General features: G+C 54.1%; 1 protein-coding gene across 1 annotated transcript; it reads left to right on the forward strand.

Moving 5' to 3' along the window:
* Nucleotides 1–6,259: 6,259 nt before the first annotated feature.
* Nucleotides 6,260–20,803, forward strand: LOC140720220 (nuclear factor 7, brain-like). Its single transcript, XM_073035107.1, has 6 exons — nt 6,260–6,755; nt 6,834–6,929; nt 7,800–8,033; nt 9,061–9,083; nt 9,180–9,298; nt 20,188–20,803. Exons 1-6 carry the CDS (start codon nt 6,345–6,347, stop codon nt 20,718–20,720), a joined length of 1,416 nt encoding a protein of 471 aa, XP_072891208.1. The 5' UTR covers nt 6,260–6,344; the 3' UTR covers nt 20,721–20,803.
* The last annotated feature ends 699 nt before the right edge of the window (nt 20,804–21,502 follow it).

Here is a 21,502-nt window from a genome sequence, read left to right on the forward strand (position 1 = left end):
AACCCTATCCCTGGTGGGGTGGCAGGTGCGGACAAGGGGAACCCTATCCCTGGTGGGGTCGCAGGTGAGGACAATGGGAACCCTATCCCTGGTGGGGTGGCAGGTGAGGACCAGAGGAACCCTATCTCTGGTGGAGTGGCAGGTGAGGACCAGAGGAACCCTATCCCTGGTGGGGTGGCAGGTGAGGACCAGGGGAACCCTATCCCTGGTGGGGTGGCAGGTGAGGACAAGGGGAACCCTATCCCTGGTGGGGTGGCAGGTGAGGACCAGGGGAACCCTATCCCTGGTGGGGTGGCAGGTGAGGACAAGGGGAACCCTATCCCTGGTGGGGTGGCAGGTGAGGACCAGGGGAACCCTATCCCTGGTGGGGTGGCAGGTGAGGACAAGGGGAACCCTATCCCTGGTGGGGTGGCAGGTGAGGACCAGGGGAACCCTATCCCTGGTGGGGTGGCAGGTGAGGACAAGGGGAACCCTATCCCTGGTGGGGTGGCAGGTGAGGACCAGAGGAACCCTATCCCTGGTGGAGTGGCAGGTGAGGACAAGGGGAACCCTATCCCTGTTGGGGTGGCAGGTGAGGACAAGGGGAACCCTATCCCTGGTGGGGTGGCAGGTGAGGACCAGGGGAACCCTATCCCTGGTGGGGTGGCAGGTGAGGACAAGGGGAACCCTATCCCTGGTGGGGTGGCAGGTGAGGACCAGGGGAACCCTATCCCTGGTGGGGTGGCAGGTGAGGACAAGGGGAACCCTATCCCTGGTGGGGTGGCAGGTGAGGATCAGAGGAACCCTATCCCTGGTGGGGTGGTAGGTGAGGACAAGGGGAACCCTATCCCTGGTGGGGTGGCAGGTGAGGACAAGGGGAACCCTATCCCTGGTGGGGTGGCAGGTGAGGACCAGAGGAACACTATCCCTGGTGGGGTGGCAGGTGAGGATAAGGGGAACCCTATCCCTGGTGGGGTGGCAGGTGAGGACAAGTGGAACCCTATCCCTGGTGAGGTGGCAGGTGAGGACCAGAGGAACCCTATCCCTGGTGTGGTGGCAGGTGAGGACCAGCGGAACCCTATCCCTGGTGGGGTGGCAGGTGAGGACAAGGGGAACCCTATCCCTGGTGGGGTGGCAGGTGAGGACAAGAGGAACCCTATCCCTGGTGGGGTGGCAGGTGAGGACCAGAGTAACCCTATCCCTGGTGGGGTGGCAGGTGAGGACCAGGGGAACTCTATCCCTGGTGGGGAGGCAGGTGAGGACCAGAGGAACCCTATCCCTGGTGGGGTGGCAGGTGAGGACTAGAGGAACCCTATCCCTGGTGGGGTGGCAGGTGAGGACAAGGGGAACCCTATCCCTGGTGGGGTGGCAGGTGAGGACAAGGGTAACCCTATCCCTGGTGAGGTGGCAGGTGAGGACCTAAGGAACCCTATCCCTGGTGGGGTGGCAGGTGAGGACCAGCGGAACCCTATCCCTGGTGGGGTGGCAGGTGAGGACAAGGGGAACCCTATCCCTGGTGGGGTGGCAGGTGAGGACAAGAGGAACCCTATCCCTGGTGGGGTGGCAGGTGAGGACCAGAGGAACCCTATCCCTGGCGGGCTGGCAGGTGAGGACCAGGGGAACCCTATCCCTGGTGGGGTGGCAGGTGAGGACCAGAGGAACCCTATCCCTGGTGGGGTGGCAGGTGAGGACCAGAGGAACCCTATCCCTGGTGGGGTGGCAGGTGAGGACCAGAGGAACCCTATCCCTGGTGGGGTGGCAGGTGAGGACCAGGGGAACCCTATCCCTGGTGGGGTGGCAGGTGAGGACCAGAGGAACCCTATCCCTGGTGGGGTGGCAGGTGAGGACAAGGGGAACCCTATCCCTGGTGGGGTGGCAGGTGAGGACAAGGGTAACCCTATCCCTGGTGTGGTGGCAGGTGAGGACAAGGGGAACCCTATCCCTGGTGGGGTGGCAGGTGAGGACAAGGGGAACCCTATCCCTGGTGGGGTGGCAGTTGAGGACAATGGGAACCCTATCCCTGGTGGGGTGGCGGGTGAGGACAAGGGGAACCCTATCCCTGGTGGCGTGGCAGGTGAGGACGAGAAACCCTATCCCTGGTGGGGTGGCAGGTGAGGACCAGAGGAACCCTATCCCTGGTGGGGTGGCAGGTGAGGACAAGGGGAACCCTATCCCTTGTGGGCTGGCTGGAGAATGGGGTGGGAGCAGACATCGGGAACTGGAAGAGATGTGGTTGAGGGCAGCATTGATGGTGGAGGGAGGGAAGCCCCTTTCTTTGAAGAAAGAGGACATCTCCATCTTTCTGGAATGAAAAGTCTCTTCCTGAGAGTAGATGTGGTGGAGACGGAGGAATTGAGAGAAGGGGATCTTGTTTTTACAAGTAACAGGGTGTGGAAGAGGTATAATCCAGGTAGCTGTGAGAGTCTGTGGGTTTATAATAGGCATCAGTAAATAAGCTGTCTCCAGAGATAGAGACAGTGAGATTGGGAATGGGGAGGGAGGTGTCGGAAATGGACCAGGTAAATTTGAGGGCGGGGTGAATGTTGGAGGCAAAGTTGATGAAATCGAAGAGCTCAGAATCAGTGCAGGAAACAACACCAATTCAGTCGTCGATGTAGTCTAGGCAAAGTAGGGGACGGACACGAGGGTTGGCTTGTAACATAAACTGTTTCACAAAGCTGACAAAAAGGTACCCGTGACAAAGCTGGGACCCTTGTGAGTGCCCATAGCTACACCTTTGGTTTCAAGGAAGTGGGAGGATCCAAAGGAGAAATGAATGAGAGTGAGGACCAGTTCTGCCAGACAGAGGAGAGTGGTGGTGGAGGGGAACTGGTTGGGTCTGCTGTTCAGTAGGAAATGGAGAGCTTTGAGGCCTTCCTGGTTGGGGGTGGAAGTGTATAGGCACAGGACATCCAGAGTGAAAATCAGATGATCGGGGCCAGGGATCATGAAATCATTAAAAAGATCCAGAGTGTCTGAAGTGCCACTGTTGTAGGGAGGAAGGGACTGGACCAGGAGGGATAAAACAGAGTCGAGTTATGTCGATATGAGTTCAGGGGCAGGAACAAGCTGAAACAATGGGTCTGCCTGGAGAGGCAGGTTTGTGGATCTTGGGTAGAAAGGGGAGGTACAGGAACTATGAGGTTGGAGGCAGTGGATAGGAGATCCCCAGAGCTTATAAAGTCGGTGATGGTGAGGGAGACAGTGGCCTGGTTCTCCTCTGTGAGGTCCTGTTCGAGGGGTAAGTAAGTAGGAGGTGTCTGAGAATTGTCGCTGGGCCTCAGCGGTGGAGGTCAGTACGCCAGACTACTACAGCACCCCACTGATCCGCGGGTTTGAGGGTGAGGTGAGGATTAGTGCTGAGGGAGTGGAGAGCAGGGCGTTTGGAAGTAGTGAGGTTGGAATTGGAGGGAGGAGTGGGGAAGTGGAGACGGTCGATGTCTCGTCGGCAGTTTGCAATGAAAAGATCCAGAGCGGGGTGACCAGGGAGAGGAGGAGGGTTGAGGACGGCAGAAAGGGTCATCGGTCCCCGTCCTCCCTCGCCCTTCAGTCTGTCGGTTTGCACGGGAGAGAGGTGAGAGCACCAGAGATCCATCAGCTGCTCCGGTCTCCCAGCAGCAGGAGGCGGGTTTCGGAGGCAGCTGCAGACAACAGACCCCGATCCCCGGCGAGGAAAGGTCGGGCACCCTCAGACAACTGCGGACAACAGGCCCCGATCCCCGGTGGGGAAAGGCCGGTCACCCTCAGGCAGCTGCGGACAACAGGCCCCGATCCCCGGTGATGAAAGGCCGGTCACCCTCAGACAGCTACGGACAACAGGCCCCGATCCCCGGTGAGGAAAGGCCGGTCACCCTCAGGCAGCTGCGGACAACAGGACCCGATCCCCGGCGAAGAAAGGCCGGTCACCCTCAGACAGCTGCGGACAACAGGCCCCTATCCCCGGCGGGGAAAGGCCGGACACCCTCAGGCAGCTGGGACAACAGGCCCCGATCCCCGGTGTGGAAAGGCCGGTCACCCTGAGGCAGCTGCGGACAACAGGCCCCGATCCCCGGTGAGGGAAGGCCGGTCACACTGAGGCAGCTGCGGACAACAGGCCCCAATCCCCGGCGGGGAAAGGCCAGGCACCCTCAGGCAGCTGCGGACAACAGGCCCCAGTCCCCGGTGAGGAAAGGCCGGTCACCCTGAGGCAGCTGCGGACAACAGGCCCCGATCCCCGGCGGGGAAAGGCCGGTCACCCTCAGGCAGCTGCGGACAACAGGCCCCAATCCCTGGTGAGGAAAGGCCGGTCACCCTGAGGCTGCGGACAACAGGCCCCGATCCCCGGCGGGGAAAGGCCGGTCACCCTCAGGCAGCTGCTGACAACAGGCCCCGATCCCCGGTGAGGAAAGGCCGGTCACACTGAGGCAGCTGCGGACAACAGGCCCCGATCCCCGGCGGGGAAAGGCCAGGCACCCTCAGGCAGCTGCGGACAACAGGCCCCAGTCCCCGGTGAGGAAAGGCCGGTCACCCTGAGGCAGCTGCGGATAACAGGCCCCGATCCCCGGCGGGGAAAGGCCGGTCACCCTCAGGCAGCTGCGGACAACAGGCCCCAATCCCCGGCGGGGAAAGGCCGGTCACCCTCAGGCAGCTGCGGACAACAGGCCCCAATCCCCGGCGGGGAAATGCCGGTCACCCTCAGGCAGCTGCGGACAACAGGCCCCGATCCCCGGCGAGGAAGCTCCTGCCAGTAACTTTGTTTATCGCTTGTGCATGTGAACTTTGCGTTAATGAACTTGGGAACAGTTCCTCCAGACTAACACCACCGACCACAAGTCACCAGGAAGGACTCGATGTACACGGTGAACACACACAAAATGCTGGAGGAACTCAGCGGGCCAGGCAACCTCTATGGAAATAAAGTACAATTTGACACTTCGGACCGAAACGCTTCGGCAGGTCTGGGGGGAAAAAGGCTGAGGAGATTTAAAAGGTGGGGAGGGAGAGAGAAACACTCGGTGAGAGGTGAAACCTGAAGGGGGAGAGGTGAAGTAAAGAGCTGGGAAGTTGATTGGTGAAAGAGGTATAAGGCTGGAGAAGGGGGAGTCTGACAGAAGAGGACAGAAAGCCATGGAAGGAAAAAAGAGGGGAGGAGCACCGTAGGGAGGCGATGGGCGGCAAGGAGTTAAGGTGGGAGAGGGAAAAGGGGGATGGGGAATGGTGAAGGAGAGGGATTGGGGGCATTACCAGAAGTTCGAGGGATCCAAGGAGACCTTGCTTTTTGGCTTGAGCACAGAGGGCAAAGAGTGGTTGTAGATGGTTCCTATCTGTATGGAAGATGGTGACCAGTGGCTTTCCGCAGGGATCTGTTCTGGGATCCCTCCTCTTTGTGGTTTTAATTATTGACCTGGATGAGGAAGCAGAAGGATGAGTTGGTAAATTTGCTGAGGACACAAAGGTTGGGGTGTTGGGGATAGTCTGAAGGGCTGTCAGAGGTTACAGCAGACATCGATAGGATGCAAAACTGGGCTGAGGAGTAGCAGATGGACTTCAACTGAGGTAAGTGTAAGGTGGTTCATTTTGGTAGGTCAAATTTGAAGACATAATGTAATATGAATAGTAAGAATATTGGCAGTGTGGAGGATCAGCGAGACCTTGTCCAGGGGACACTCATATCTGCTGCGCAGGTTGACAGTATGGTTAAGAAGGCGTATGTTGTGTTGGCCTTCATCAACTGTGGGATTGAGTTCAAGAGCCGTGGGGTAATGTTACAGGTATATAAGACCTTGGTCAGACCCCACTTGGAGTACTGTGTTCAGTTCTGGTCACCTCACTACAGGAAGATTGTGGATACTATAGAGAGAGTGCAGAGGAGATTTACAAAGATGTTGCCTGGATTGGAGGGCGTACCTTATGAGACAAGTTGAGTAAACTGGCATTGAAGTGACGGAGGATGAGAGGAGACGTGATAGAGATGTATAAGATGATGTGAGGCATTGATTGTGTGGATGGCCAGAGGCTTTTTCCCAGGGCTGAAATGGCTAACATGAGGGGGCATAGTTTTAAGGTGCTTGGAAGGAGGTACAAGGGGAGGTCAGAGGTAAATTTTTCAAAGAGTGGTGGGTGCATTGAATGCAAAGTGAAGGTGGTAGAACCGGGTACAATAAAGGCTTTTTAGAGACTCTTATTTATTTATATTCAGACCTCTTTAATGTGTTTCTCATCCCACCCTGACGTGGAAATTGCCGCGATTCCTGCCCAGAGAACACTTGGAGCAACGTTGTTCATTCCCGAGACTGCAGCGCGCCTAGTGGACATTCCCGGTACTGCCGGGTTCAGCAGCTCTCGAAAGTGAAAGGATTCTGAACCAGGAAGTACCGGGAGTTAACATGGCTTCGAAAGGACAGGTCGAGAGTTTAATCGAGGAGGTAATTTGTCCCATCTGCCTGGATTTCTTCACCGATCCGGTGTCACTGGAGTGTGGTCACTACTTCTGCCGCTCCTGTATCACACGGTGTTGGGAAAGGGAGAAGAGAAACCCCTGCCCGGAATGCAGAGAGGAGTTTGCAGACCGCACCCTCAAGGGCAATCGGGTTTTAGCAAATCTGTCTGAGAAAGCTCGGAAACTAAACCTGAATCCGAAAGGGAAGGAAAGTAAACTTCACTGCGAGGAACATGAGGAAGAACTGAAGCTGTTTTGTGAGACGGACAGGAAACTGATCTGCCTGATCTGTGCGACTGCGCGGGAACACAAGTCTCACAACTTCATGCCGGTTAAAGAAGCCGTTAAAATTTACCAGGTAAAACTAACCCGCTTTCGATCGTCTGTTTATGTTGTCTTTTTGTTTTGTCTAATCCATTAACTCTTTAATTCCCAGGATCGGGTTAAATCTTCCTTGGACTCTCTCACAAAAAGGAAATCAGACTTTCAGGAAATGGAGCAGCAACAGAAAGAGAAGATTTCTGGATTTCGGGTGAGGCTTCCTGAGCAGAATTTACAATCTTGTTGTGTAGTTTTGTTCCCTTTAATGCAGAATAGCAGAGTATCGCAGCTCCAGTGCCCTGGGTTCGATCCTAACCTCTGGTGCTGTCTGCGTGGAGTTTGCACGTTCTCTCTGTAACCAGTACCTTCTTTTAGCCGACAATCAACTCAATGTGGTATTTACAGACACTGTAGTTGTAAACTGATGTAAACCAGACGGATGTTTTGACTGTTCAGGATTGAACAGTAAATTGGCAACTGTAATTAACCCTGTGAAGGGGTATTGTATGTGAATCAGGTGGGAGTTAATGGGTCAGTGAGGAAGACTGGGTTTGAGGGAAATGTGATCGAATATCTGGGAACCACTCACTTGCTGCCTGTTATGCCACTGGAGTTTGGGGAAGGTCCTCCATCTCCGGCAGTGTTCATGTCTTCATTCAACATGTCAGTAGCTACTTCTCGGTTTTCACTACTGTCAGTCATGCAGGTCCTGAGTGGAGACTCGGGAATAACATGGCACTCAGATGTAGAAAGACTCTTCATTGTTTCCGTAACAGTTTTGTTTCACCAGTCAGTATTGTTAGCCCTGAGCTGAACCCATGAACCTGGAGGACCAGTGGACCACTCTTACTCTGGCCTCTACCCTTTGACCTGTTGGCATGGGTGACCCTACCAAGGGTCAAAGCATAAAGCCCACATTCCAGCCAACAGAGTTCTTTGGGTCATTGAGGCACACAAGCCTCCAAACCCAACCGCAAGGTTGTGGTCCTCTTGGATGATAATGGGCTGGACAGACCCTTCCATATCATAAGGAAATACATCAGGGCCAAATAATAAACCAGCCTCTCCTTTCATTCAACAGGAACAGTCACAAAGCATTCAGTCCCACATCACATCCCAGTTTGATGAACTGCGCCGGATTATCACCGAGAAAGAGCAGCGTGCACTCCGAGATCTCAGGGAAGAAGAGGAGAGGATTCTAAATCAAATGGAGAAAAATCTTCAGGAGATTCAAGCGAATTTAAATGCCATCTACAAGGAAATATCAAAGTTACAGGAACAGATGGATCAACAAGACAATATCATATTCCTCATGGTGAGAGATTTCAGTTTGGTCCTGTAAAAGTACATAGGCACAAAATGATGTATTTTAACTCAGTGTGGGATTTACAGATACTGGAGTTGTAAACTGATTGAAACCAGACGGATGTTTTGACTGTTCAGGGTTGTTGTCTCCAAACCGGCCTCTCACAACATCTGTACATCGCTGGACAGTCTGCATCCTTCTCTGGAATGTTTACTCTGATCGTAGCACTGAGCCAGTGATCACTTCTGTGATTCCCACGTATAATATCCCCTGAGACTCAGAGTAACATCCCACTGAAGTCACAGACTGTGAGTGTGTCTGGTGCAGTGGGTGTGAGGGTCTCTCTGTTGATCAGTGGGAACTGAGGTTGAATTCCAGAATGTGACCTACACATCGGATTTACCATCTATATCTGGTTTGTATCAGGTTCATTGTTTTGGAGAATTTTGCACTGTCTTTTGTTTTTCAGAAATATTTTTCATCAGATTATATCCCATTTTCATCAGAGACAGGACTTTCAGTCCATTCTCTCCTATCAGTTTCCCTGGTGCACAAGCCTCCTCCCACCTACTCACCACACCCAGTAACAGTGTCCCCAACTCCATGGTCCCTCATGTGTTTATCCAGCTTCCCCATTACATTCAATCTCTGCTGTTCCACTTCAGCCACTCCTGTAGCAGTGAGTTCCACATTCTCTTCACTACATTTCTTGTGGGATTTATTAACAACCAACTGATGTTTTATCTTTGACTTATTGTCTCCACACAAGCAGAAATATTTTCGATCAAATACATTCAGAATCTTAAAACCTGTCCAGTCTCTCCTGTAAGTTCCTTCTCTCTGTTATCGTATAATTCTCATAAATATTCCTTGTACTTTCTCCCATGGTTCAATGTCCCTCTTTCTCAGTTCGTTTCAGTGGGAATGAGTTCAGTGGGAATTTTCAGCAGTTTTTAATAACCTGTCTAAGATTCCTGCTGTTTGGATGCCGATGGTCAGTCTCAGTCAATTGAGATCTGTGTTTTATTTATTTCAGGAGGAAGCTCGTCGGAAGAGGAGGTAGGACATGGTCTTCACTGAAACTCTGTATGGATTTGTAAAATAGTTCAAATATTACTGATGGTCAGTTTATAACCATCTGTATAATATTTACAGGATTAGTGATGATACCCACACATTGTCAGTGACAGATGGTGCCCTATTGGTTGAAAAATTCGATCACCCCTATTTGCTCGACATAGCATCGGAAGAAGTGATTGGCGGCATTAAACACGGTAAGACATAAGATTCATTTGTGCTTGTTTATGAGACACTACTAAGTCATAATTAGATGCCAAATATGGCTTGTCAATGACCTTCTGAAATTCCAAGTACACAACATCAACTGGTTCTCCTTTGTTTATCTGGCTTGTTATTTCTTCAAAGAATTCCAACTGATTTGTCAGGCAAGATTTTCCCTTGAGGAAACCATGGCCTATTTTATCATGTGCCTCCAAGTTCCCTGACAACTCCTCCTTAATAATCAACTTCACCATCTTCCCAGCCACTGAGGTCAGACTAACTGGCCTAGAGTTTCCTTTATTCCCTCTCTCTTCTTGAACAGTGGAGTGACATTTTCAAATTTCCAGTCTTCCAGAACCATTGAAGAATCTAGTGATTTTTGAAGGATCGTTACAAATGCCTCCATGATCTCTTCAGCCACCTCTTTCTGAACTCTGGCATGTACACTGTCTAGTCCAGGTGACAGCTACCTAAAGATCTTTCCGTTTCCCAAGAACCTGTTCTCTAGTAATGCTAACTTCACGCCCGGCACATCGCCTGACACTTGGAACTTCCACCATACTGCTAGTGCCTTCCACAGTGAAGACTGATGCAAAATACGTCTTCAGTTCATCCACCCTTTCATTGTCCCCCATTACTACCTGTCCAGCATTGTTTTCCAGCAGTCCGATATCCACTCTCGCCTCTCTCTAATCCGGAGATTAGGACCTCCTGGGTACTAATTTCTGGATTGCTACCTGTGCCACGTGCCAGTGAGGGTAGAAACACGATGATCTGGCAGGTAAATGTGTGGCTGAGAAGCTGGTGCAGGGGGGGCAGGCTTCAGGTTCTTGGATCATTGGGATCCCCCTGGGGGAGGTATGACCTGATCAGAAGTGATGGGTTGCACCTGAACCCAAGGGGGACCAATATTCTTGCGGGCAGGTTTGTTAGAGCTATTGGGGAGGGTTTAAACTAATTTTGTAGGAGGGTGGGAACTGGAGTGAAGGGACTCAGGATAGGACGGATGGTAAAAATGGTAATGATAGCCTGCAGTCAGACTGTCAGGAAGGGCAGGCAGGTGATGGAACTCAGTTGCAGCCAACAGGCTGAGTATCAAAACTTTAGGGATGCAGAATCAGAAAGGACAGCAAATACGGTACTCAAGCTGTTGTATCTAAATGCACGTAGTATAAGAAATAAAGTGGATGATCTTGTTGCACGATTACCGATTGCCAGGTATGATGTTGTGGCCGTCACTGAATTGTGGCTGAAGGATGGTTGTAGTTGGGAGCTGAATGTCCAGGGTTACACATTATATCGGAGTGATAGGAAGATAGGCAGAGGGGGTGGTGTGGCTCTACTGGTAGATAATGGCATCAAATCAGTAGAAGGATGTGACATAGGATCGGAAGATGTTGAATACTTGTGGGTTGAGTTCAGAAACGGCAAGGTTAAAAAGACCTTGATGGCAGTTATACACAGGCCTCCAACAGAGCTGGGCAGTGGACCACAGATTACAACAGGAAATAGAAAAGCTGTGTCAAAAGGGCAATGTTCTGGTAGTCATGGGAGATTTTAACATGCAGGTTGATTGGGAAAATCAGGTTGATAATGGATCTCAAGAGTGAGTCTGTTGAATCCCTAAGAGATGGCATTTAAAGCAGTTTGTCATTGAGCCTACTAGGGGATCAGCTATACTGGATTGGCTGTTACGTAATGAACCACAGGCGATTAGGGAGCTGAAGGTAAAAAACCCTGAGGAACCAGTGATCACAGTATGATTGAGTTTAACTTGAAATTTGATAGAGAGAAAGTAAAGTAGCAGTCGCCAACCCGTCGATCACAATCGACTGGTTGATCTTTGAGACTTTCCCAGTAGATCCCAAAAAAAATTCAAAAATAAATACACAAATACTGTTGAAAGATTGATTCCGGGTTGCGGGGTTTTGTTCCGTTCATTCTGCCCAGTGTGCGTGTGTGTAGCTCCCCCGCATTACACAGTGTAATTCAACACGTACAAACACACTGGATGGACTCAGCAGGTCGGGCAGAGTCCGTTGAAATGAACAGTCAACCTGCTGACTGCTGAGTTCATCCAGCTTGTTTGTACGTGTTGATGTGACCACAGCATCTGCAGTGTACTTTGTGTTTACACAGTGTAATTCAGAGGTCCCCAACCACCGGGCCGTGAGGAAACGATATGAGTCAGCTGCACCTTTCCTCACTCCCTGTCTTGCCCACTGTTGAACTTGAACCCACGCGAGGTCATCAGTCGTCTAAACGCAGTGATACCGTCGCGCCAGGAATCACTGGTTCGCCTCACGCAGCCGGCGAGAAGTGCCGTTGGTACTGGCCTGGAGCGCGGAGAGGTGGGCGCCGCCTCTAAACCTGTTCACCACACCGAATGTTCGTGGGGAACCCGGTGCTAAAATATTCACAGACGATCTAATTCGGGCTCAGGGTTCCGTAAGTAGCAGAGCAGCTACCGCGCTGCGATCTGTTGATACAAACTTTTGTCGGCCGATAGATCCTACAAGGTGGGTGGGCACCCTGTCACTCTCCCCGCTCTGTCGCTTTCTTCGGACTGGAACCGGCACGGGGACCTCCGGCCCTGACCTTGACCTCTCACCCCACCCACGACCAGCCACATTTGGCCAGGGTGTCTGGCGGAGGGCGGGCGGGCGGAGGCTGCAGTTTGGGCCTGGAGGCTGTCTAATGAGGCAGTGAAATCCTCAAAACTGCTTCGGTACCTTGATTCCAAGCACCCCGCACTTAAAGACAAACCCGCTGAGTTTTTTGAGCGGAGAAAACGTGAGCAAGTGGGACAAAAGCTAAGTGCCGAGAGCCGCAAAAACTAAATTGTGCAATAGACTGGACATAAGGAACCTGCTTCGAGTATCGCTGTATTCTGGTCGTGTTTAATCCCCCCCCCCCCCACCCCCGCCGGCGGCCGGTCGGCAAGAATATTGTCAATATTAAACCGGTCCGCGGTGCAAAAAAGGGTGTGCACCCCTGGAGTTTATACATTATTTCTACTTCCGGGTTGCGGGGTTTTACTTCCGGTCTTTCCTGCCCCAGTGTGCATGTGTGTAACTAATCAATCTGGGGGTCGATGTCTTCTTTGACTGTGGCCGAGGTAGGGTATCTTGGGCTTAAAAAGGTTGGTGACCACTAAAGTAAAGGCTGATGTAGCAGTATTTCAGTGGAGTAAGGGAAATTACAGTGGTATGAGAGAGGAGTTGGCCAAAGTAGATTGGAAAGAGCTGCTGGCAGGGATGTCAGCAGAGCAGCAATGGTGTGTGTTTCTGGGGAAATGAGGAAGCTGCAGGATGTGAGTATGTTTTCATTTCTTCCAAAAACGAAGAACTACACAAATTGTAAAATAGTACAACCATGACTGACAAGGGATGTCAAAACTATTGTAAAAGCAAAAGAAAGGACATACAACAAAGCAAAAATTTGTGGGATGATAGTGGATTGGGAAGTTTTTAAAAACCTAAACAGAGCAACTAAAACAATCATTGGAAAGGAAAAGATGAAATGTGAAAGCAAGCTAGCAAATAATATCAAAGTGGATGGTAAAAGTTTTTTCACGTATGTTAAAAATAAAAGAGAAATGAGAGTGGATATAAGACCGCCAGAAAATGAGGCAGGAAAATTAATAACAGGGGACAAGGAGATGGCGGATGAACTAAATGACTATTTTGCATCAGTCTTCACTGTGGAAGACACTAACAGTATGCCTGATGTAGTGTGTGAAGGAAGAGAAGTGGGTGCAGTTACTATTACAAGAGAGAAGGTGCTCAAAAAGCTGAAAGACCTAAAGGTACATAAGTCACCTGGACCACAGGAACTGCACCCTAGGGTTCTGAAAGATGTAGCATTAAATATTATGGTGGCATTAGAAATGACCTTTCAAAAATGATTGGAGTCTGGCATGGTGTCAGAGGAGTGGAAAATTCTTTAAGAAAGGAGGAAGGCAGCAGAAAGGAAATTATAGACCAGTTAGCCTGACCTCAGTGGTTGAGAAGAAGTTTGAGTCAGTTGTTAAGGATGAGGTGATGGAGCACATGGTGACACAGGACGTCGTGATACAGGACAAGATGGTATAAAATCAGCATGGTTTCCTTCAGGGAAAATCCTGCCTGACAAACCTGTTGGAATTCTTTGAGCAGATTACAAGTAGGATAGATAAAGGGGATGTAGTGGATGTTGTATATTTGGAGATTCAGAAGGCCTTTGATAAGGTGCCACACATGAGGCTGCTTCCCAAGTTAAGAGCCCGTGGTATTATAGGGAAGTTGCTGACATGGTTAGACATTGGTCCCTCCCAACTAATCAATGCACACCTAAATTATTGGTCACCTTAATTGGATTATCTCGCCCAGCCCCATGCTTTAAAAGGTGAGACTTGCCCTTAGCTCGCCCTCTCTTACAGGCAACCACATTGGAGGTAAGTGCATTGATTTATGCTTGGTAAGGTCTATCGTTTGTCCTGATAAGGGAGCCACAACTATCCAAGGTCAAGGGGGATAGCTGTTGTAGTGCCTTTCCCTTGTTCTTTGTTTGTGTAACCGTACCCTGTCCCCACACCGCTTCCTGTGTATTGTAGTTGCTTGTGTTGACCCGACTTGCCCTTGTAAATAAATTCCTTAGTATTAAAACTGTGTGTGTCCAGGCCTCTACTGTTGAGACTCAAAGAACCAGTTATTTTCCGTCACAACAGCATATAAAACACTTAAGAACCAATGTTTCAGCGCCGGGTTCGATACAGTGACAGACCACTCCCAAGTGTGCTCTTCACCGTGCCGGTTTGATGTGGAGGATCAAAAACCCAAAACCCAATAATTAAACCACTGCGTTGCTTAGTAATCATTGTAGCTTTCATCGGGGCAGAGCCTTTCTCACTTTATCCTTTAAAATTGTTCCGATCGTTGACCGACTGCAGCCTAACGCTTTACAATGACCGATGGCATTTCACCACTTTCTGGGTAAACATGCCCACCTGCAAGGTCATTTCCGAGTAAGAGATCAACATTGTCTATCGGTAGTTCAGATCGCACCCCTATTGTGACTGGTCCAGATACCAAGTCGCATTTCAGAATTATCTTATGCAAAGTCACGGTCTCAGTCCCCTTTCCAATACCTTTGATAATATTCACCACCATATCACCATATAACAATTACAGCACGGAAACAGGCCTTCTCGGCCCTTCTAGTCCGTGCTGAACACTTACTCTCAACGCCCCCGACTCTCAAATCTCCATCTCAGCACCGAACTCCAAAACACTCTTTCATATCAGTGACTGAAAAGCTCCAGTATCGCTCCAGATTCTCACTGGAACCGGAGTTGATCCCTCCTTCACAGACACAAACCCATTTGAAATAAATCTCTCAAATCCCTCTTGAACTCGGTCAGACCCCTCCTTCTTCAGTGGTGTTTTAACCGTCTGAACGCAGGCATTTGGGGTTCTCTCTCTCTCTGTCCTGTTTTCCCTTTTCATAGCAAAACAATTGGATGCCGCATGACCAGGCTTCCCACAAAAGTAACACTTGAAACTGGGAAATTTTTCTTTTGACTGCTTCCCTTCCTCCTGACTTTTATCACTAGTCCCCGGTTTACTCTCTGGTTTAGCCGGTGGGTTATCTTTGTTATCCCTGCTACTCCTTTGGTAGCTCTTGCTCGGGAAAAACTTTACCTTGTGGGTTAAAGCATACTCGTCTGCTAACTTAGCAGACTCTGACAGAATCTCAGCCTCTCTCTCATTCAGGTACGTCCTTATGTTGTCAGCGACCCGGGTTCATGTCCCGTTACTGCCTGTCAGGAGTTTGTACGTTCTCCCATGACCACGTGGGTTTCTTCCAGGTGCTCTAGTTGCACAGTCCAAACCTGTACTGGTTGGCAGGTTAATTGGTCATTGTAACTTGTCCCATGGTCAGGCTGGGATTAAATCAGGGGTTGCTGGGTGGTGGGGGTCATTGTAACTTGTCCCATGGTCAGGCTCGGATTAAATCAGGGGTTGCTGGGTGGTGGGGGTCATTGTAACTTGTCCCATGGTCAGGCTCGGATTAAATCAGGGGTTGCTGGGTGGTGGGGGTCATTGTAACTTGTCCCATGGTCAGGCTCGGATTAAATCAGGGATTGTTGGGTGGTGATGGATGTCATTGTAACTTGTTCCATGGTCAGGCTCGGATTAAATTGGGTTGCTGGGTGGTGGGGGGTCAAAGGGTCGGAAGGGCCTATTCCGTGCTGTATCTCAATAAATAAATTACAGCTGATGAAAGTGCAGTAGACATCGTCTCCATGGAGTTTAGCGAGGGATTGGACAAGGTAGCAGAGAGTTAGATCACATGGGATACGGTACGATCTGGAATAGGATACAGAGTTGTCTGGGTGGAGTCCTGTGACCAGTGGTTGTTCTGCAGGGATCGGTGCTGGGTCCACTGTTTTTCATCATTCATATGAATGATTTGGAGAGAATGTAGGTGAAGTGTTTAGTAGGTTTGTGAAGGACTCTAAATTTGGTGGTTTCATGGACAGTGAAGAGGTTATTTATTTATTTAGAGACAGTGTGAAACAGGCCGTCCCAGACCAACGACCCGCTCCACCCAGCACCCCAACTATTTAAAACCAGCCTAATCACGGGGCAATGTACAATGACCATTAACAACAACACAGGCCCTTCAGCCCATCTGGTCTATACTGAAGCATTTAAACTACCTGCTCCCATCGACCTGCACTGGGACCATGGTCCTCCAACTCCGACCATCCATGTACCGTCCAAACTTCACTTAAATGTTTAAATCGAGCTTGCTTGCACCACTTGGGCTGGCAGCTCGTTCCACACTCTCACAACCCTCTGAATGAAGCAGTTTCCCCTCATCTTCCCCTTAAACTTTTCATCTTTCACCTTTAACCCATGACCTCTGGTTGTAATCCCACACACCCTCTGTGGAAAAAGCCTGCTTGCATTTACCCTATCTATACCCCCTCATTATTTTGTATACCTCTATCAAATCTCCCCTCAGTCTTCTATGTTACAGGAATAAAGTCCTAAACTATTCAATCTTTCCTCATGACTCAGGTCCTCCAGTCCCAGCTACATCCCTGGAAATTTTCTCTGTACTCTTGCAAACTTATTTACATCCTTCCTGTAGGTAGGTAACCAAAACTGTACACAATATCCCAAATTAGGCGGCCCCAGGTCTCAGACAACTTCAACGTAACATCCATCTACCTGTAACATCACTTTCAATGTATTCTGGACCTGTGTTCCCAGATCTGCTGTAGAACAGAGTCCTCAGTGCCCGACCATTCACTGTGAAAGACCGACACTGGGGTCCTACCGAAGAGCAACAGCTCACACTTGTCTGCATTAAATTCCAGCTGACACTTTTCAGCCCATTTTCCCAGCTGCTCCAGATCCCACTGCAAGCAATGATGGTCTTCCTCGCTGTCCACTCCTCCCCAATCTGAGGGATGAATCCGGAGCACCCAGAGGAAATGCACGAGGTCCCGGGGAGAAAGTACAAACTCCTTACAGATGGTGTTGGAATTGAACTCTGAACTCTGGAATGCCCCAAGGTGCAACAGTATTGTGTTATCCACTACATAACCCTCTTGCTCATGGTTTATCCAAGATTACAACGAGATCTTGATTAATTGGGTCTCTGGGCCATTGGATGGAATTTGATTTTAATTCAGAGAGATGAGGGTGTTGCATTTTGGAAGGTAAACCAGGACAGGATTTACACATCAATCGGGGGCCCTGGAGAGTGTTGTGGAACAGAGAGACCAGGAGGTGATTGCCTTCATCAGACAGAATACTGAGTACAGGAACTGGGACGTCACGTTATGAGTGTACAAGACATTGGGAAGGCCACATTTGGAGCAGAGTAACATACAAACTGCTGGAGGAACTCAGCAGGTCAGGCAGCATCTATGGATATGAATAAACAGTTGATGATTTGGGCCAAGGTTTTGTGTGTGTTGCTTTGGATTTCCAGCATCTACAGACTTTCTTGTCTTTATGATTTTGATCACCCTGTACAGTTCTGGTTATCTTTCTACAGGAAGGATGTCATTAAACTGAGAGGGTATAAAACAGATTTACAAGGATGTTACTGGGACTGGAGAGTTTGGGTTATAAGGAGAGGCTGAATATTCTGGGTCTCTCTCACACCCGTTTCCACTGCTATCTCCCGTCTTTCTTTCCAATCGAGGAAAGGTCTCGGCTTGAAACAGCGACTGTACATCTCCCTTATCACACGCTGCTTGACCCGCTGAGATTCTCCAGAATTTTGTGTTGTTGATCGAGGAAAATCCGCTCTCCATGTCGAGGAAAAACCTCGGGACGATGCCGGTTGTCCATCCGCTGTATTTGGGTAAAACCCCGGGAAAGGGTCCTGTCGCCCATCCAACTGCGCCTGAGGCCCTGCGGCCTCTCCCCACGGTCCCGGGGCCGCGCTGCCCGAGTCTCCCCCCGATCCCCGGGGCCGCGCTGCCCAAGACTCCCCCCGATCCCCGGGGCCGCGCTGCCCGAGTCTCCCCCCGATCCCGGAGCCGCGCTGCCCGAGTCTCCCCCCCGATCCCCGGGGCCGCGCTGCCCGAGTCTCCCCCGGTCCCGGAGCCGCGCTGCCCGAGTCTCCCCCCCGATCCCGGGGCCGCGCTGCCCGAGTCTCCCCCCGGTCCCGGAGCCGCGCTGCCCGAGTCTCCCCCCGGTCCCGGGGCCGCGCTGCCCGAGTCTCCCCCCGATCCCCGGGGCCGCGCTGCCCAAGACTCCCCCCGATCCCCGGGGCCGCGCTGCCCGAGTCTCCCCCCGATCCCGGAGCCGCGCTGCCCGAGTCTCCCCCCCGATCCCCGGGGCCGCGCTGCCCGAGTCTCCCCCGGTCCCGGAGCCGCGCTGCCCGAGTCTCCCCCCCGATCCCGGGGCCGCGCTGCCCGAGTCTCCCCCCGGTCCCGGAGCCGCGCTGCCCGAGTCTCCCCCCGAACCCCGGGGCCGCGCTGCCCGAGTCTCCCCCGGTCCCGGAGCCGCGCTGCCCGAGTCTCCCCCCGATCCCCGGGGCCGCGCTGCCCGAGTCTCCCCCCGATCCCCGGGGCCGCGCTGCCCGAGTCTCCCCACGGTCCCGGGGCCGCGCTGCCCGAGTCTCCCCCCGATCCCCGGGGCCGCGCTGCCCGAGTCTCCCCACGGTCCCGGGGCCGCGCTGCCCGAGTCTCCCCCCGATCCCCGGGGCCGCGCTGCCCGAGTCTCCCCCCGATCCCCGGGGCCGCGCTGCCCGAGTCTCCCCCCGATCCCCGGGGCCGCGCTGCCCGAGTCTCCCCACGGTCCCGGGGCCGCGCTGCCCGAGTCTCCCCCCGATCCCCGGGGCCGCGCTGCCCGAGTCTCCCCCCGATCCCCGGGGCCGCGCTGCCCGAGTCTCCCCCCGATCCCCGGGGCCGCGCTGCCCGAGTATCCCCCCGATCCCCGGGGCCGCGCTGCCCGAGTCTCCCCACGGTCCCGGGGCCGCGCTGCCCGAGTCTCCCCCGGTCCCCGGGGCCGCGCTGCCCGAGTCTCCCCCCGATCCCGGGGCCGCGCTGCCCGAGTCTCCCCCCCGATCCCCGGGGCCGCGCTGCCCGAGTCTCCCCACGGTCCCGGGGCCGCGCTGCCCGAGTCTCCCCTGGTCCCGGGGCCGCGCTGCCCAAGACTCCCCCCGATCCCCGGGGCCGCGCTGCCCGAGTCTCCCCCCGATCCCGGAGCCGCGCTGCCCGAGTCTCCCCCCCGATCCCGGGGCCGCGCTGCCCGAGTCTCCCCCGATCCCGGGGCCGCGCTGCCCGAGTCTCCCCCCGATCCCCGGGGCCGCGCTGCCCGAGTCTCCCCCCGATCCCCGGGGCCGCGCTGCCCGAGTCTCCCCACGGTCCCGGGGCCGCGCTGCCCGAGTCTCCCCTGGTCCCGGGGCCGCGCTGCCCAAGACTCCCCCCGATCCCCGGGGCCGCGCTGCCCGAGTCTCCCCACGGTCCCGGGGCCGCGCTGCCCGAGTCTCCCCTGGTCCCGGGGCCGCGCTGCCCAAGACTCCCCCCGATCCCCGGGGCCGCGCTGCCCGAGTCTCCCCCCGATCCCGGAGCCGCGCTGCCCGAGTCTCCCCCCCGATCCCCGGGGCCGCGCTGCCCGAGTCTCCCCCGGTCCCGGAGCCGCGCTGCCCGAGTCTCCCCCCCGATCCCGGGGCCGCGCTGCCCGAGTCTCCCCCGATCCCGGGGCCGCGCTGCCCGAGTCTCCCCCCGATCCCCGGGGCCGCGCTGCCCGAGTCTCCCCCCGATCCCCGGGGCCGCGCTGCCCGAGTCTCCCCACGGTCCCGGGGCCGCGCTGCCCGAGTCTCCCCTGGTCCCGGGGCCGCGCTGCCCAAGACTCCCCCCGATCCCCGGGGCCGCGCTGCCCGAGTCTCCCCCCGATCCCGGAGCCGCGCTGCCCGAGTCTCCCCCCCCGATCCCCGGGGCCGCGCTGCCCGAGTCTCCCCCGGTCCCGGAGCCGCGCTGCCCGAGTCTCCCCCCCGATCCCGGGGCCGCGCTGCCCGAGTCTCCCCCGATCCCGGGGCCGCGCTGCCCGAGTCTCCCCCCGATCCCCGGGGCCGCGCTGCCCGAGTCTCCCCCCGATCCCCGGGGCCGCGCTGCCCGAGTCTCCCCCCGATCCCGGAGCCGCGCTGCCCGAGTCTCCCCCCCGATCCCCGGGGCCGCGCTGCCCGAGTCTCCCCCGGTCCCGGAGCCGCGCTGCCCGAGTCTCCCCCCCCGATCCCGGGGCCGCGCTGCCCGAGTCTCCCCCGATCCCGGGGCCGCGCTGCCCGAGTCTCCCCCCGATCCCCGGGGCCGCGCTGCCCGAGTCTCCCCCCGATCCCCGGGCACTCTCTAATTCTCTGCTTCTCCCCCCAGTCTCTGTCACCCTGGATGTGGAAACGGCGCATCCGGGGCTCGAGGTGTCTGAGGATCGGAAGAGTGTGAGATACACTGGGACCCGGAGGAATCTCCCTGACACCGGGAAGAGGTTCACAGACCGGGCTTGTGTGCTGGGATCGGAGGGATTCACATCGGGGAGACATTACTGGGAGGTGGAGGTGACGGGGAATCGGGGCTGGGGTCTGGGAGTCGCCGCAGAGTCTGTGGAGAGGAAGGGACGGGTCACAGAGAGTCCGGAGACCGGATTCTGGACCATCTCGCGGCTTGATGACGTGATGTGGGTTTACATCTCCCCTTTGTCTCGTCTCCCGGCCGATCCCATCCCCAGGAGGGTGGGAGTTTATCTCAGTTACGAGTCCGGGACAGTTTCATTTTACAACGCGGAGACCAAGTCCCATCTCCACACCTTCACCGGGAATAAATTCACGGAGAAACTTTATCCTTTCTTCTGGACTATCTATAAAAACGAGTGGCTGAGAATCTGCTCCGGTTCCGCTCCGGGTCTGTAAACGGGTCGGGTCCGGGACCGGCGTCAGGAGTCAGTCAGTGTAAATATAAATGTGCGGAGAGTGAAATAAACACGATGTGAGAATTATCGATCCATTAATTTTAACTCGTTCACCGCATCCGTCAACGGAACAGAAACACTGCGGATTCAGCAGCAGCCGCGGGCGGCGTGTCCTGAGCTCCCCGGCTCCCCCGGGTGCTAAAGTCCACCAGGACTGACAGGGTAACTGGGGCAAGTGGTGGTGGTGCTGACTGGGAGAGGGAGGTCAGGGTGAATCTTGGTAACACGGGACATGTTGTGGTGGTAACACACAAAGCGCCTGGGTCTCCCACCGTGTCAGGCAACATCTATGGAGGGAAATGGGCAGGTGAGGGGTGGATCCAGGTGAGGGGTAATACCTGAGGGAGGGGTGATAGATGAGGGACGGGTGGAAATGTGTCAGAAATTGGGAGGTGAGAGGTGTCAGTGACAAAGGGCTGAAGATTTTGGAATCTGACAGGAGGGGAAAGTGACCCCGGAGTAAAGGGAGGGAGGTGGGGATGAGTGTGAGGGTGATGGGCAGATGGAGAGGGTCAGGAGGAGAGTGGGTGATCGGCAGATGGAGAGGGTGGGGAGGAGTGTGGGGGATGGGTAGATGGAGAGGTGGGGAGGAGTGTGAGGGTGATGAGCAGATGGAGAGGGTGGGGAGGAGGGTGTGGGTGATTGGCAGATGGAGAGGGTGGGGAGGAGTGTGTGGGGGATGGGCAGATGGAGAGTGTGGGGAGGAGTGTGTGGGGGATGGGC

This window comes from Hemitrygon akajei, chromosome 2 (genome assembly GCF_048418815.1).
Source record: "Hemitrygon akajei chromosome 2, sHemAka1.3, whole genome shotgun sequence".
In the NCBI taxonomy this organism is placed as follows: domain Eukaryota; kingdom Metazoa; phylum Chordata; class Chondrichthyes; order Myliobatiformes; family Dasyatidae; genus Hemitrygon; species Hemitrygon akajei.

Bases quoted from the DNA above. Each gene is read 5' to 3' on its own strand.
- LOC140720220 (XM_073035107.1), top strand. From the start codon at position 6,345: ATGGCTTCGAAAGGACAGGTCGAGAGTTTAATCGAGGAGGTAATTTGT. The intron at 6,930-7,799 runs GTGAGGCTTCCT...TTCATTCAACAG, and splicing joins AGAAGATTTCTGGATTTCGG to GAACAGTCACAAAGCATTCA. The intron at 9,299-20,187 runs GTAAGACATAAG...TTCTCCCCCCAG, and splicing joins GATTGGCGGCATTAAACACG to TCTCTGTCACCCTGGATGTG.